The sequence below is a fragment of the Macrotis lagotis genome, chromosome 3, assembly GCF_037893015.1.
Source record: "Macrotis lagotis isolate mMagLag1 chromosome 3, bilby.v1.9.chrom.fasta, whole genome shotgun sequence".
Lineage (NCBI taxonomy): Eukaryota > Metazoa > Chordata > Mammalia > Peramelemorphia > Peramelidae > Macrotis > Macrotis lagotis.
Window position 1 is genome coordinate 245,182,889 of NC_133660.1, and position 12,934 is coordinate 245,195,822.

Sequence of the window (12,934 nt, forward strand, 5' to 3'; positions counted from 1 at the left end):
TCACAGTTCAACCAACAGCATATTGATGTCTCACATTTTCTACATCCCCTCCAGCATTTATCATTTTCTTCTTCTATTCATTTTCCTCCATGTAATCTAATGGTGTGAGGAGATATTTGAAAGTTGTTTTACTGTGCATTTCTCTTTTTGAGGGGGGTAAGGTTTAAATGGACCAACGGGGGTTGAGTGACTTGCCCAAGGTCATACAGCTTAGTATTAAGTGTCTGAGGCCAAATTTTAACTCAGAGCCTCCTGACTCTTTCCATGTTCATTTCTCTAACCAAAAATGATCTAGAGCACTTTTTATATGACTATATGTGGTTTTTGATTTCTTTATTTGAAAAACTGCCTGTTCACATCCTTTGGCCATTTATCAATTGGGGAAAGATTCATATTCTTATACATTTGGCAAAGTTCTCTATATATTTGAAATAATGAGACCTTTTTAAAAAAAACTTAAAAATTTTCTGCTTTCCTTCCAATCTTGACTATCTTGGGTTTATTTGTACAAAACCTTTTTAATTTAATGTAATCAAAATTATCCATTTTTATATCTCACAATGCTCTATCTTTTATTTATTCATAAATTCTTCTCTTATCCATAGGTCTGATAGGTAATGTATTCCATGTTCTAGTTTTCTTATGATCTCTCCCTTTATATCTAGACTATGTATATCATCACCTCTTAAAATCAATTACCTCAGAGGTTCAATCTAAGAACTAATTTAGAACTAAATCTTTAGAGATGAATATCCATTTTGTGAATATTTTGAAATTTTTCAACTTTGTTAAACTGCTTCAAAACAGAGTTTTAAATCCCACTAATTTAGATTAGGATGTTGGTTAGATTTAAGGGGGAAAAAAAAACCAAACCTGAAATATAAACATTTTAAAAAGCAAAATTAGTTTGAATAATTATAACTGGTAAGATATAGAGGAAATTATTTCACTATTAGTAAAGATTCCATTTATTTTATATTCTGTCCTTTTTATTAAGACCTCTTTTCTGAGCAATGTTTACTAATTTAATCTTTATATTGTTAAATTAGTTTTTATAGTTTTTTAAAATGTATTTTCAGGTATTTTCTAAAATGTATATTTCTGTGCTGTTTTTTTATTTTGGACATTTTCTCTTAAGAGACTGAGTGTGTATGCATATGTATATGTGTATGTATCTGTACTTTTTATTTAAAAAAAAGTTCCTCGCATTTGCAAAATAACCCTAGAGATAACAATGGCATTTATTCTTCTTTTATGGGAATTAATCCATTATTTTATCCAGACAAATATTTATCAGATTTTCCTTACTTCAGTTTAAGGATTAGTTTTTCTATTTAAGTCTCTTAAATTAGTAGTGTGAAGCCCAAAGAGAGAGATACTAAACTGTACATAAGGATCTCCTTTGGCCATATATTGACTTTGAAAAGACACATTAGCAATATTTTTGTTCTTTTAAATTTTCATTTATTTAAAAATATTTTTCCATTATATTTTAATATATTTTGGATTGCACTTGTAATATTTGATATGGGCAGAATGTTTAATACCTGTGCCATAAATCTTAAAAGTAGCACATCACTTTTATCTAGTACTTTACTAGCCTTCCCTCTCCTCTTCTCCTGTGTAGGGCTATCACACACTTTTATGAAAATACCATGGATTGTATTTTGTTATGGGACAGTATAGTATTTTAGTCATTTTTGGCATTTGTCTTTAATGGTGATTTGTTATATTTTTTGAATTCCAAAATTCTTTTCTTTAGAAAAGTCAGGTTCCATTTGGCATTACTCTGACCTGGGGAGCTGTGCATTTATGATGTTTTGAAATTGCCAATTGCTTTATGGTAATTCTTTTGGTCTACATTTCTAGTTGTTGAGTTCATTTTCATATCTTTCATTCAATACCCCTTAATGCTAGTTTCTTTCCTCTGAAATCTCCATTTTATTCTGTAAAGATCTAATTTTTATGTATCATTTATATTTTTCTCTCCCATTACGGTGAACATCTTGAAAGCAGAGGCTATAGTAGTTTTCATAATATCTAACATATAGTATGTCTATAGACAAGTTGTAGCCAGTGGAGTGGGAGAGTCTGAATGTGTGTGGAAAAAAAATCCAATGTATTGGAGTGTGTAATAGGAGGGAAGATTAGGTTTTGGGTCAAGGAAGAGATGGGGAGAATGATTCATTTGAGGGAGTTGCTAACATATGGCATCTGTCTCAATGAAGTAGGAAATCATTGTCATCTGCTCTAAGAGTGGGAATTGGGATGCAATGGTAAGTTGGAGAAGAAAAGAAAATATGTGCAACAGTTGATACAAGGAATATGGAGTGTGTGTGTGAAAGTACAAAGGAAGAATTGCCTAGCAGCTGGTGATGAGTTCACTTATATCATACATCAAAGATCAGTTTCATTTTCTGGTCCACTCCAGTAATACTCAGCAGCCTTGGAATTGTTAGATTCTATGGAATCCGAGACAAGATTGGGAGAGCTGATGACAGAGATTACCTAGCCAGGTCAGAAATGGCAGAAGATCAGAATTTGTGGTATTTTTCTAGTGATAGCTATTAAATTTTGAAAATGACAGACCAGGAGATGAAGTTGGAATTATTTAGGAAGATGAAAGCAGAGTAGGAAAATGACTTCTAAATAATGAGTCAAACAAAAGGATCAAAGGATCCAGGATTCATAGCATCATAAATCTAGAGGCAGAAAAGAATCACAGCCACCTCATTTTACAGATATAGAAATGACTTCCTTGAGGACCCACTGGCAGGAAACTTTTAGGAATCAGACTTGATCCTGAATCTTCAGCTCTGTAATCTTCAGAATACTTTGCACTCTCACCTTCATACTGTATTCTTTAGATAGCATCATATTTAATCACTTTAGAGTCCATCATACTTTTAATTTTTATGAAAATGCAAATTTAAAAAATGTATCAATTCACAAATCTCCTGTGGAGACAGTTTGCTTTATTTGGCATAAAATGACAATAGTATTTTTGCTATGTGCTCATGGTTAATATTCATTATTGATTAAGGACATTCCCATTCAAATCAATTCTATCTACCTATGATGGCTAATCGTAATTGCAAGTGATTACTTTTTCAATGTGCAGTGGGTAAAATATGCTTGATCTTTGTTTTAATCATTTCATTTCTACTTAAATGATTTGTTTATTCTTTTGCTTCATTTAAAAAATTCCCATATTTTATGCTTTATGTATAATGGATACTCATGAGATATTTGTTTTTTTATGTTGTTTTGCCTTATGCCAAATTATATACCTAGTTCATTGCCTATTTATAGCACCTGATAATGATTTTCATTTTTTTAAAAAAAGATTTTTTGATGCCTTTTGATTTTACATCATAGTCATTTCTGGACGTATTCTCCACTGCTACTCTGTAGTGATGTTTCCTTTGTTAACAAACAAAAAAAAAACTGAACAAAAGCAACCATATAACAACTTCATCTGACAAAAGGGAGAATATGCAACCTTAAACCATAATCGTCCATTTCTCTGAATAAACCTCATTTCTTCTATAGGACCAAGAAATAGAGTTTACCTTTGTTTGAGTGTTCTTTTTCCTTAATATTTTTAGTTTGTAAAGAGCTAAACTAAACCAATCTATAACGTTATTTTTCCCTTAGAATAAATTGGAATCAGACCCCCATTTTCATTGGTAAAATTTTTAATTTTAATTATTTGCCATCATAAAATTTTTTATATTGAAACAGATATTAGAACAAAAGAGATACTAATGTGTTCTTCTGTTATTTCAGGTAGTTTTGGATGTTGGTTGTGGAACTGGAATCCTCTCTATGTTTGCAGCTAAAGCTGGTGCAAAAAGGGTCATTGGAGTTGATCAATCAGAAATACTTTATCAGGCAATGGATATTATAAGGTAGATGAAATTTTTTTGCCTTATTTTTAAGGTGAATGATAATTTAAAAAATTTTCATCATTGTTCTTTGCTATAAATTATGTTGTTATCAGCAGAATACAACTACTCATGTGCAATTTCTAGAATTCCACCAGATATCTGGGATTCAATTGCAACTTTTCTTTCTCCAAATCTGAAGGTCAGTCCAGTTAGTGTGGGGACCTTCAGTTCCTGTTGGTTAGATGAAGGATTTGGGGATACTTTTTAGGGAGACAGAAGATAGGAGAAAGACTATCACCTTGGAGACTTAGTTTTCTACCTCTAGGTAGAGGTTGCAAAGAGATAAATAAAAAATATAGCCTTTTAATATGAGGCAAAATTTCCTAAGAAACAGTCTAAAAATATCATAGGTTATTTGGAGATTTTTTTTCATGATGTGAATGAAGGGAGCCCTAATTTCTTGAACGATATCCTGGGATATTGCATGTTCTGGTAGCTTCTTGAAAGGCTTCAAGTGTTAGATTGTTCAGTGTTTGAAGCCCATCTAAAGATGTAGAGACTGGTCATGGAAACATCTGACCATAAGGGAGTTAGAAAGCAGAAGAGAACCAGAATTTTCTAAGCACCTCCCAAGACACTGTGCTTAGCACTTTACAATTATTAGCTCATTCAATCCTTAACAGCAATACTGGGAGCTGTTATTATGATAACTGTTTTACAACTGAGGACTTAACTGAGGCAGACAGAGGTTAAAATGACTGCTACAGTTATACAGTTTGGAGCTACCCAAGGCTCAGCTGTCCCTGACTTCAGGCCCGACATTTATCCACTGGGTCACCTGCTGCATCTAAAAATAGCAAACAGCCTTTAGCATTCACTGACTCTATTCTTTTTCCTTGGTGGTTATCACAGACAAAGAGAAAAGACAGGTGATAGGAAGGCAATCGAGATGCAGCATGATAACCATTCTTGTAGTTGTAGTTGGTAGTAGTTTCTAATGTGTTAGAGATCATTTAGTTTTCAAACATTTACAAACATCAACCATTTTCAAGTAAGAAGCATTATTTTGTGAGTTACTTGAGTTATCTAACCTTGGCAGATCTGGTTCATGATAAATATGTAATTTATTGCCAGTGTCTGGTACAGAGAATATAGAAGTGGACAATTTCTATGAATGATTCTACAAGATCTTTTTGATTAAATCAACACAAACCTTTAAACTCAGACACTTCGTTGCTAAGGTTGACATAGAGGGAGGACAGTGAAAACTATTGGAAGTAAAATAAAAATAGCCAAAGGTTGTAAACTATGGAGACTCTTAAGATTCTGTACATTGTAATCACCAAGCACTATTCTTCTTCTCCCCCCTCCCAATTGACTATTTTATAACAGACAAGAAGTGACTTCAGAATCAGTTATCTCTGTGAATCAGGTCATTGATTAGTTGAGCGGAGGGCAGACTAAAAAAACTCAAATGGATCTTTGATCTCATCAGTTTGGAAATTCTTGCCTAACAGGCAGATCACAACTCATCCATGTTTGCCCATCTTGTTGTAGTGTTAAACTCCTTTACAAAGCTATCCATAGTCAGCTGGCATTATAATTGCTTTTTGAAAATAACATGAAATTAGACTGAGATAGAAAGAAATAAAAACTCAAGTATATTCAAATACATTACTAATTTTTACCTGTCATCAGTTATCATTTAATGTAATACCAGTTTTATGGAATCTTAAATAGAACATTTCACTAAACTCATACTAACTACAAATTTTCAGAGTTGACCATGGCATAAGTATTTCTGTTTGGAATCAGAGTTTCCTACAGGAGTTCATTCCTCTAATAAAAGGAAGAACTATTTTATTCCACTGATTCAAAAAATCAAGTGCTAATTTGGCATTATTACTTGCCTTACTGTTGAAACCATCATTTGAGGATAGAAACAGAGAATTTTAAAAAATTATATATATATATATATATATATATATGTATGCATATATATCTACATTTAGAAGCTTGAAAGTGATAATTTTCTTATTCAATAATAAAAGGAATATTTATGTAAATTAAAGTGAATTCTTCCTTCTCCTAAATTTTAAGGTTTTTGATCATTTAAGTCAGTCATTTCATTGACTATTTTTCCCAAATGAAACCATCATACACATGGGGTAAGATGTAAAATTGTGTCTCTGATAAAGTTGAGTGTTCAAAAAAAAATCTCATGTGAAAATAGAGCCTTGAAACACAATTTAAAATAATGTGTTAAGTTTTTTTACAAAGAAATAGAAAAGTTAGGGGCAGCTAGGTGGCGTAGTGGATAAAGCACCGGCCCTGGAGTCGGGAGTACCTGGGTTCAAATCCGGTCTCAGACACTTAATAATTACCTAGCTGTGTGGCCTTGGGCAAGCCACTTAAACCCTGTTTGCCTTGCAAAAAAAAAAAAACACACCCTAAAAAAAAATGACAAAAAAAGAAATAGAAAAGTTTTATTTATAGCAGTGCCCTCTAATGTTTCATTTTGAAAAGCAAAATACCTCAGCCAAAATCTAAATATGTTTTAACACACTTTGAAATAAGTGTGTAAGGTTACTGTGAATGCCTTGGTTCCAAGCTGTGAAAACAAACAATAAATAACATCACCTCCTAAGATTTTATTAATCATTTAAATTGACAATTCATATTGTAATATTTAGAAAACATCAAAAATCGTATGCAGTGGGGGGAATGGTTATTCAAATATCCTTTTATCTTTTTTTCCCTCTATGTTTTCTTATTTCTATGTCATAAGTATTGATTTTTTTTTCAAGGCAAACGGGGTTGAGTGGCTTGCCCAAGGCCACACAGCTAGGTAATTATTAAGTGTCTGAGACCGGATTTGAACCCAGGTACTCCCGACTCCAGGGCCGGTGCTTTATCTACTATGCCACCTAGCCACCCCATAAGTATTGATTTAATAAAATTATTTTTTGTCTAGCTATCAGTCACTGCAGAAATAGTACATAATAGGAAAGGAGAAGAAAAGATAAGAATTCTGTTATATAATTTTACAGACCTCTCTTAACATTTACTGTCTTGGTAATAGTGTCCAGTAAAATTGTTATAAAATAGAAGAAAATGAAATCACTCGAACTCAAGAGTTTGAAGTCATGCTATGTTTTTTTAATAAAATTCAGAGAACTGCAATAATTTAATCAAATCAACACTTGATGCACATGCGTGTGAATGTTATGTACAACATGTCTTTGTTCCAAATGAACTTTAGTTAAATGTAAAAATGAAATTACTGAAGCTCTTAAAATGACAGGCTATGTTAGCTGCCTGAATGATTAACAGGACTAATAAATCCTCTTTTTTTTTATCTTTTTGGTGCTTTTGTAGTTATTTGTCCTTCATTTTCAAAGAGGACCAGTGATATCACAGAGCAATATCTTGACTTCTGCTCCTGGAGAGCAGAGACTGATTTGTCTTTTCTTTGTATCCTCGTTGCTTAGCACAGAGCCTGGAACTTCAAAAGTGCTTGATACATTTTTATTGAGTTGCCTTAGGGGAATAATTGCACAACATCTCTAGTGTTAAACCAGAAGGAACAATTGTACTTTTGGAATTCATTTCATCCTATTCACCCATAGGAAAGGTTACACTTTTAGGTTTAACTATAACAATAACATTGAACTCTGAAATCCCTTCGTTGATCACAAACCTTTCATCTTTCCCCTGCCACACCTTTTCTTGTCCTCATGGCAACTTCATTTCTTTCCATTTTTTCCAGGTTCCTTCCCCTGTACTGAGCTCACTTTCTTCCTTTCAGAGGTTACGTTGACCCTTTGACCAACTACTGAGCCTGAAAGCTATTTTCTCTCTCTTTTCCTTTTACTGCCAAATTCCTAGACTTCTCTCCTACTGCTTTTATTTCCTTACTAACCTCTAATTTTTCAGCACCTTCTATTCTGATCTGTGATTCCACAAAACAGAAATTTACATCTTAATAATCCCTGTTACTTTTTTTTTTAGTTCTCATCTCTCCTTTCTTGATTTTTTTAAATCCCTGTGTTTCACATCCATCTTCAGCATTCTTATCATAGTTGACCCCTTAGTCTTTGTACTGGACCCACTTCTTTTTCTTTATATTTTAATTTCATTATATTATTCTATCCTATGAATTTAAGTCTATATATGAATGATTCCCAGATCTGTATATTCTGCCCTAATTATTTCCTTGAACTGTAGTGCTATATCATTAATCGCCCACTGGACCTTTGGATATCCCGAAGCCTCTAAAATTTGTTTTGTCCAAAACAAATTGTTAACATCCCCATAAACCTTACCTCTATATACTTTTTGTTTTGTTTTTTATTAATTTTTATTAAAGATATTATTTGAGTTTTACAATTTTCCCCCCAGTCTTACTCCCCCCCCCCACAGAAAGCAATCTGTCAGTCTTTACTTTGTTTCCATGTTGTACCTTGATCCAAATTGGGTGTGATGAGAGAAATCATATCCTTAGAGAAGAGACAAGAATTCTAAGAGGTAACAAGATCAGACAATAAGATACCTGTTTTTTTTTTAAATTAAAGGGAATAGTCCTTGAACTTTGTTCAAACTCCAGAGCTCCTTATCTGGATACAGATGGCACTCTCCTTTGCAGACAGCCCAAAATTGTTCCTGATTGTTGTACTGATGGAATGAGCAAATCCTTCAAGGTTGATCATCACCCCCATGTTGCTGTTAGGGTATACAGTGTTTTTCTGGTTCTGCTCATCTCACTCAGCATCAGTTCATGCAAATCCCTCCAGGCTTCCCTGAAATCCTGTCCCTCCTAGTTTCTAATAGAACAATAGTGCTCCATGACATATATCTCTATATACTTTTTAAAATTTCTTTTGAAGCTATTGCTATATACCTGAGAGCCTAGTTTTACATTCTTGAAATCATCCTTGACTCTTCCTTCATTATTTCTAGACCACTACCATATCCAATCAGTTGTCAAGTCCTATTATATGTATTTTCACTAGATCTCTTAGGATTGTTTTTTTTTTTCCACAGGTTTCTCTCAAAACTATTCCCTTCATCATTTCTTACAACATAGTGGGGTTCTATGAAATTCACATATTTGTTTGGTCATTGTCTAATTGATGGATACCCTTTATTTTCCAGTTTTTTTGTCATCATAGAAAAAAACTGCTATAAGTATTTTTTAACCTATGGGTTTTTCCCTCTTTTTTGATCTCTTTGGTGTTTTTGTAGTTGTTTATTCTTTATTTTCAAAGAGGACCAGTGATATCACAGTGATGTCTTGACTTGGGTGAATTGGATTTAAAGGAAGCATAATTGCAAAAAACTTTGTCTTCAAGAGTCATTGAAGTCTAATGTCAAGACAAAATTCAGAGTGACTGGTGATGACTCAGGATACAGTGAATGACCGTGGCATCTTTAATGTCTTACAAAACTCGATGAGTTCCATAGAACTTTCCCTGGGGGATGTCTTCACTTCTTTGTGGTAGGCACTTCCCTAATAACCTATGGGGTTGTGTTCCATTGTTGGCTCTCCATCTGGTTTAGCCCCTCTATCTAGATGGTTTTCTAGAATGTGACTGCTCCACATGCTGTTATAGCTTCTTGGAGTCATAGGTGATAGGTGGGTGAAGGTGGACACTAAAGCCTTAAAAATGAATTGTCAAGCCCTTAAGCCAAAATTGACCAACACCCTTCTCTATGGAGTATATATCTTGTAAATGCTATTGCTAGGTCAGTGTATATATTGATACATTTTTATTGAGTTGCCTTAGGGGAATCATTGCACAATATCTCTAGTGTTAAACCAGAAGGAACAATTGTACTTTTGGAATTCATTTCATCCTGTTTATATATATATACACATATATATATATATATATATATATGTATGTATGTATGTATATATGTATATATAATGTAATAACTTTAATTGTTTTCCACAATGATTAGACCAGTAAATAGCACATGTGGTGCTTGTTTCCCAAGCCCTTCCTTTTCTTTTTTATCCACTTTGCCAACCAAATGGATATGATCTGGAACCTCAGCATTATTTTAATTTGCTTTTCACTAACTATTAGTGAGTTAGATAATTTTTAAATATAGCTATTAATACTTTGGATTTCTTTCTTAGAAAAATTTCTGTTTTATCTTTTGGCCATTTATCAGCTTGAAGAATGGCTCGTAATTTTATAAATTTGATTCTCCCTATGAATTTTAGAAATAAGACCTTTGTCAGAAAAGCTAATGCTAAGATTTTCCCATTTACATGCTTCTTTTCAAATTTTAGTTATTTCAAATGAAATTTCTCTTCTTATCCCTTCCTTTATTAGAAAGATACAAAAATTCTAATGGTTTGTGTGTTTTATTTTATATCCTACAATTTTGTTGAGGTTGCTAATCATTTCAGTTAGTTTTTTAGTAGACTCTACAATTCCCTATGAACTTCTCTTATTGCTGTACCAAGCATTGGAAATACTATATTGAGTAATAATAGTTGTAGTAAATGACCTTGGTTTATTCCTTATCTTAATTTCTCCTCATTAAAGATATGCTACTTATCATGTTAAGGAAATATCTATCCCTACACTTTCTAGCATATTTAGCAGCAATGGATGTTATATCATGTCAAAAACTTTTTCTGTATTCATATAATCCTAATATTTTTGCTGGGTTTTTTTTTTTGGCAAGGCAATAGGATAATGTGACTTGCCTAAGGTCACATTGCTAAATCAATATTAAGTGTCTGAGGGTGAATTTGAACTCGGGTCCCTCTGACTCCAGGTTTGGCGCTCTATGCGCTGTGCCAACTAGCTCCCCCATTGTTTTTTATTATACCATTGTGTTTTAAGCCTTCCTGATACTGAATCAGCCTTCAAATTCAGCTTGATCATAGTGTATAATCTTTGTCACATTTTGCTGTAATCTCCTTGTTAATGTTTTATTAAATTTGTTTACATCATTATTCATTGTGGATTTAATTTTCTTTCTGTGACCACATTTGTGCTACAAAAGTAATTTGATAAATTTTTTAAGCAATTTAAGTAGTATTGATAATTAATTTTTTTTCTTTAAGTATTTGATAGAATTTACTTAAAATTTTATCTCATGGGTCCCTCTCCTTGGAGTGTATTTATAGTTTTTTTTTTCAATTTCTTTTTCTGAGATTGGATTGAGTCCTTTTTTTCTTGTTCTTTTAATCTGGTCATTTTATGCTTTGTAGATAGTAATTCATTTCATTTGTCACTCTTAATTGGCATATAATTGGATGAAATGGTTCCTAATAATTTCTTTTTTTCCCCTCCTTTGTTGGTTTTGAATTCATGCTTTTCACTTCTGATTGAATATTATATAAATGCTAGTTATCATTATATATATTAATCAACTTAAGGAAACATTAAGTCCCTGTTAACTATAAGTCTATAAATTCTTATCAGTGCCTGCCATTTTGCCTCTTGTTTAGAAAGAACTTTGGACTTGGATTTACAATACATATAAACCTAAAATTTTACATGTGGAAATAGAGACTCAAAAATTTATTTTCCAGGGCAGCTAGGTGGTGCATTGGATAGAGCACTGGCCCTGGAGTCAGAAGTACCTGAGTTCAAATCCAGCCTCAGACACTTAATAATTACCTAGCTGTGTGGCCTTGGGCAAGCCACTTAACCCCATTGCCTTGCAAAAAAAAAAAAAAAAAACAACCTAAAGAAAATTTATTTTCCATAGGTTTGTTATTTGTATATCCAGAACTAGGATCCAGGTCTTTTGTCTTCCAAGCCAGTATTTTTTTTTATAATATTTTGTCTTCAGCCCTTGTCATATGCTGAGATTCATAAATTCATTTTTTCATCAACTTAGATTTCTGCTTACTTGGCTTGGTATCACCTCAAACTCAACTTATGTACAACTTTTAGAAAGAGTACTGGAACTCAAATAAGAGGTCAAGGCTACAGCAAGTTGAATCCTGTGGTACTAGTATTCTTCACACATCTAGAGCCTTGTGTTCCTTTCTTGGTTACATTTTAGGAATACCATTGATACATTGAAGTACATCCAGACAGATTTACCTGAGTAAATTGATTTGGGAAAAAAAGGAAGTTGAAAAGCATGTTAAAGAAGTTTTAGATTTGTTCTAATCTCAGAAGTATAAGAATAAAATAAAATAAGTAAAAAAACCTTTAAGATCTTGGCAACTAATCTCATTACTTTCTGGCAAATAGAGCAAAAAGAAATGAAACCAATGTCAGAGTATATATTCTTGGGCTTAAAGATCACTGCAGATAGCAACTTCAGCCATGAAATTAGAAGACATCTTCTTGGAAGAAAAGCTATAGCAAGTCTGCACAGGATACAAAAAAGACAGACTTTACCTTATTAACATCTTGTCAAAGCTATAGTTTTTTAGTAGCAATATATTACTGAGAGTTGGATTGAAAGGAAAGCTGAATGCTGCAGAATCAATACTTTCTGGAGAAGATTTTTGGGAGTCCCTTGGACAACAAGGAAATTAAACCAGTCACTACTTTAAAAAATAATTCAGATTATTCACTGGTAGGTCAGATACTGAAACTTGAAGCTTAAGTACTTTGTCCATATATTGAGAAGCTAGGACTCATTGGAAAAGATGTTGGGAAGTATTGAAGGCAAAAGGAGGATGAAACAGCAGAGCTTGAGATGGAGAGTATCATGGAAGAAGTGAATATGAACTTGGACAGACTTCTGGAGATAGTGGAGCATAAAATGCTGTTGCAGAGTCAGATGTGATTTCATAACCAAACACCAAGCCTGAAAAAGGCAGAGTTTGGAGCAAAACATAGAAGTTTACAGAAGGATTGATTTAGACTGTAGAGAAAACAACCTACAATGTAATGAAAAATTTTCTAAGCGTTAAGAATTAAATGACTTCTTTAAAAAAAGTAAAGGAAACACAAAGGAAAACACAGTGGACATTTAACCTGTTCTTTCATTTTTCAGAGAAGAAATGGGCCTAGGAAAGCTAAATGATTTGTTTGGAGTCTAACAGGTGTAAATGT

The 12,934-nt window shown here is 32.9% G+C and overlaps 1 protein-coding gene across 1 annotated transcript in view; it reads left to right on the forward strand.

Moving 5' to 3' along the window:
- The window catches only part of PRMT3 (protein arginine methyltransferase 3), a 144,669-nt gene that overhangs the window by 31,817 nt on the left and 99,918 nt on the right, over positions 1 to 12,934 (forward strand). Inside the window, exon 9 of the mRNA XM_074230373.1 lies at positions 3,790 to 3,911. Within this exon, the coding sequence (XP_074086474.1) occupies positions 3,790 to 3,911 (122 nt within the window). The remainder of the gene's footprint in view (positions 1 to 3,789; positions 3,912 to 12,934) is intronic.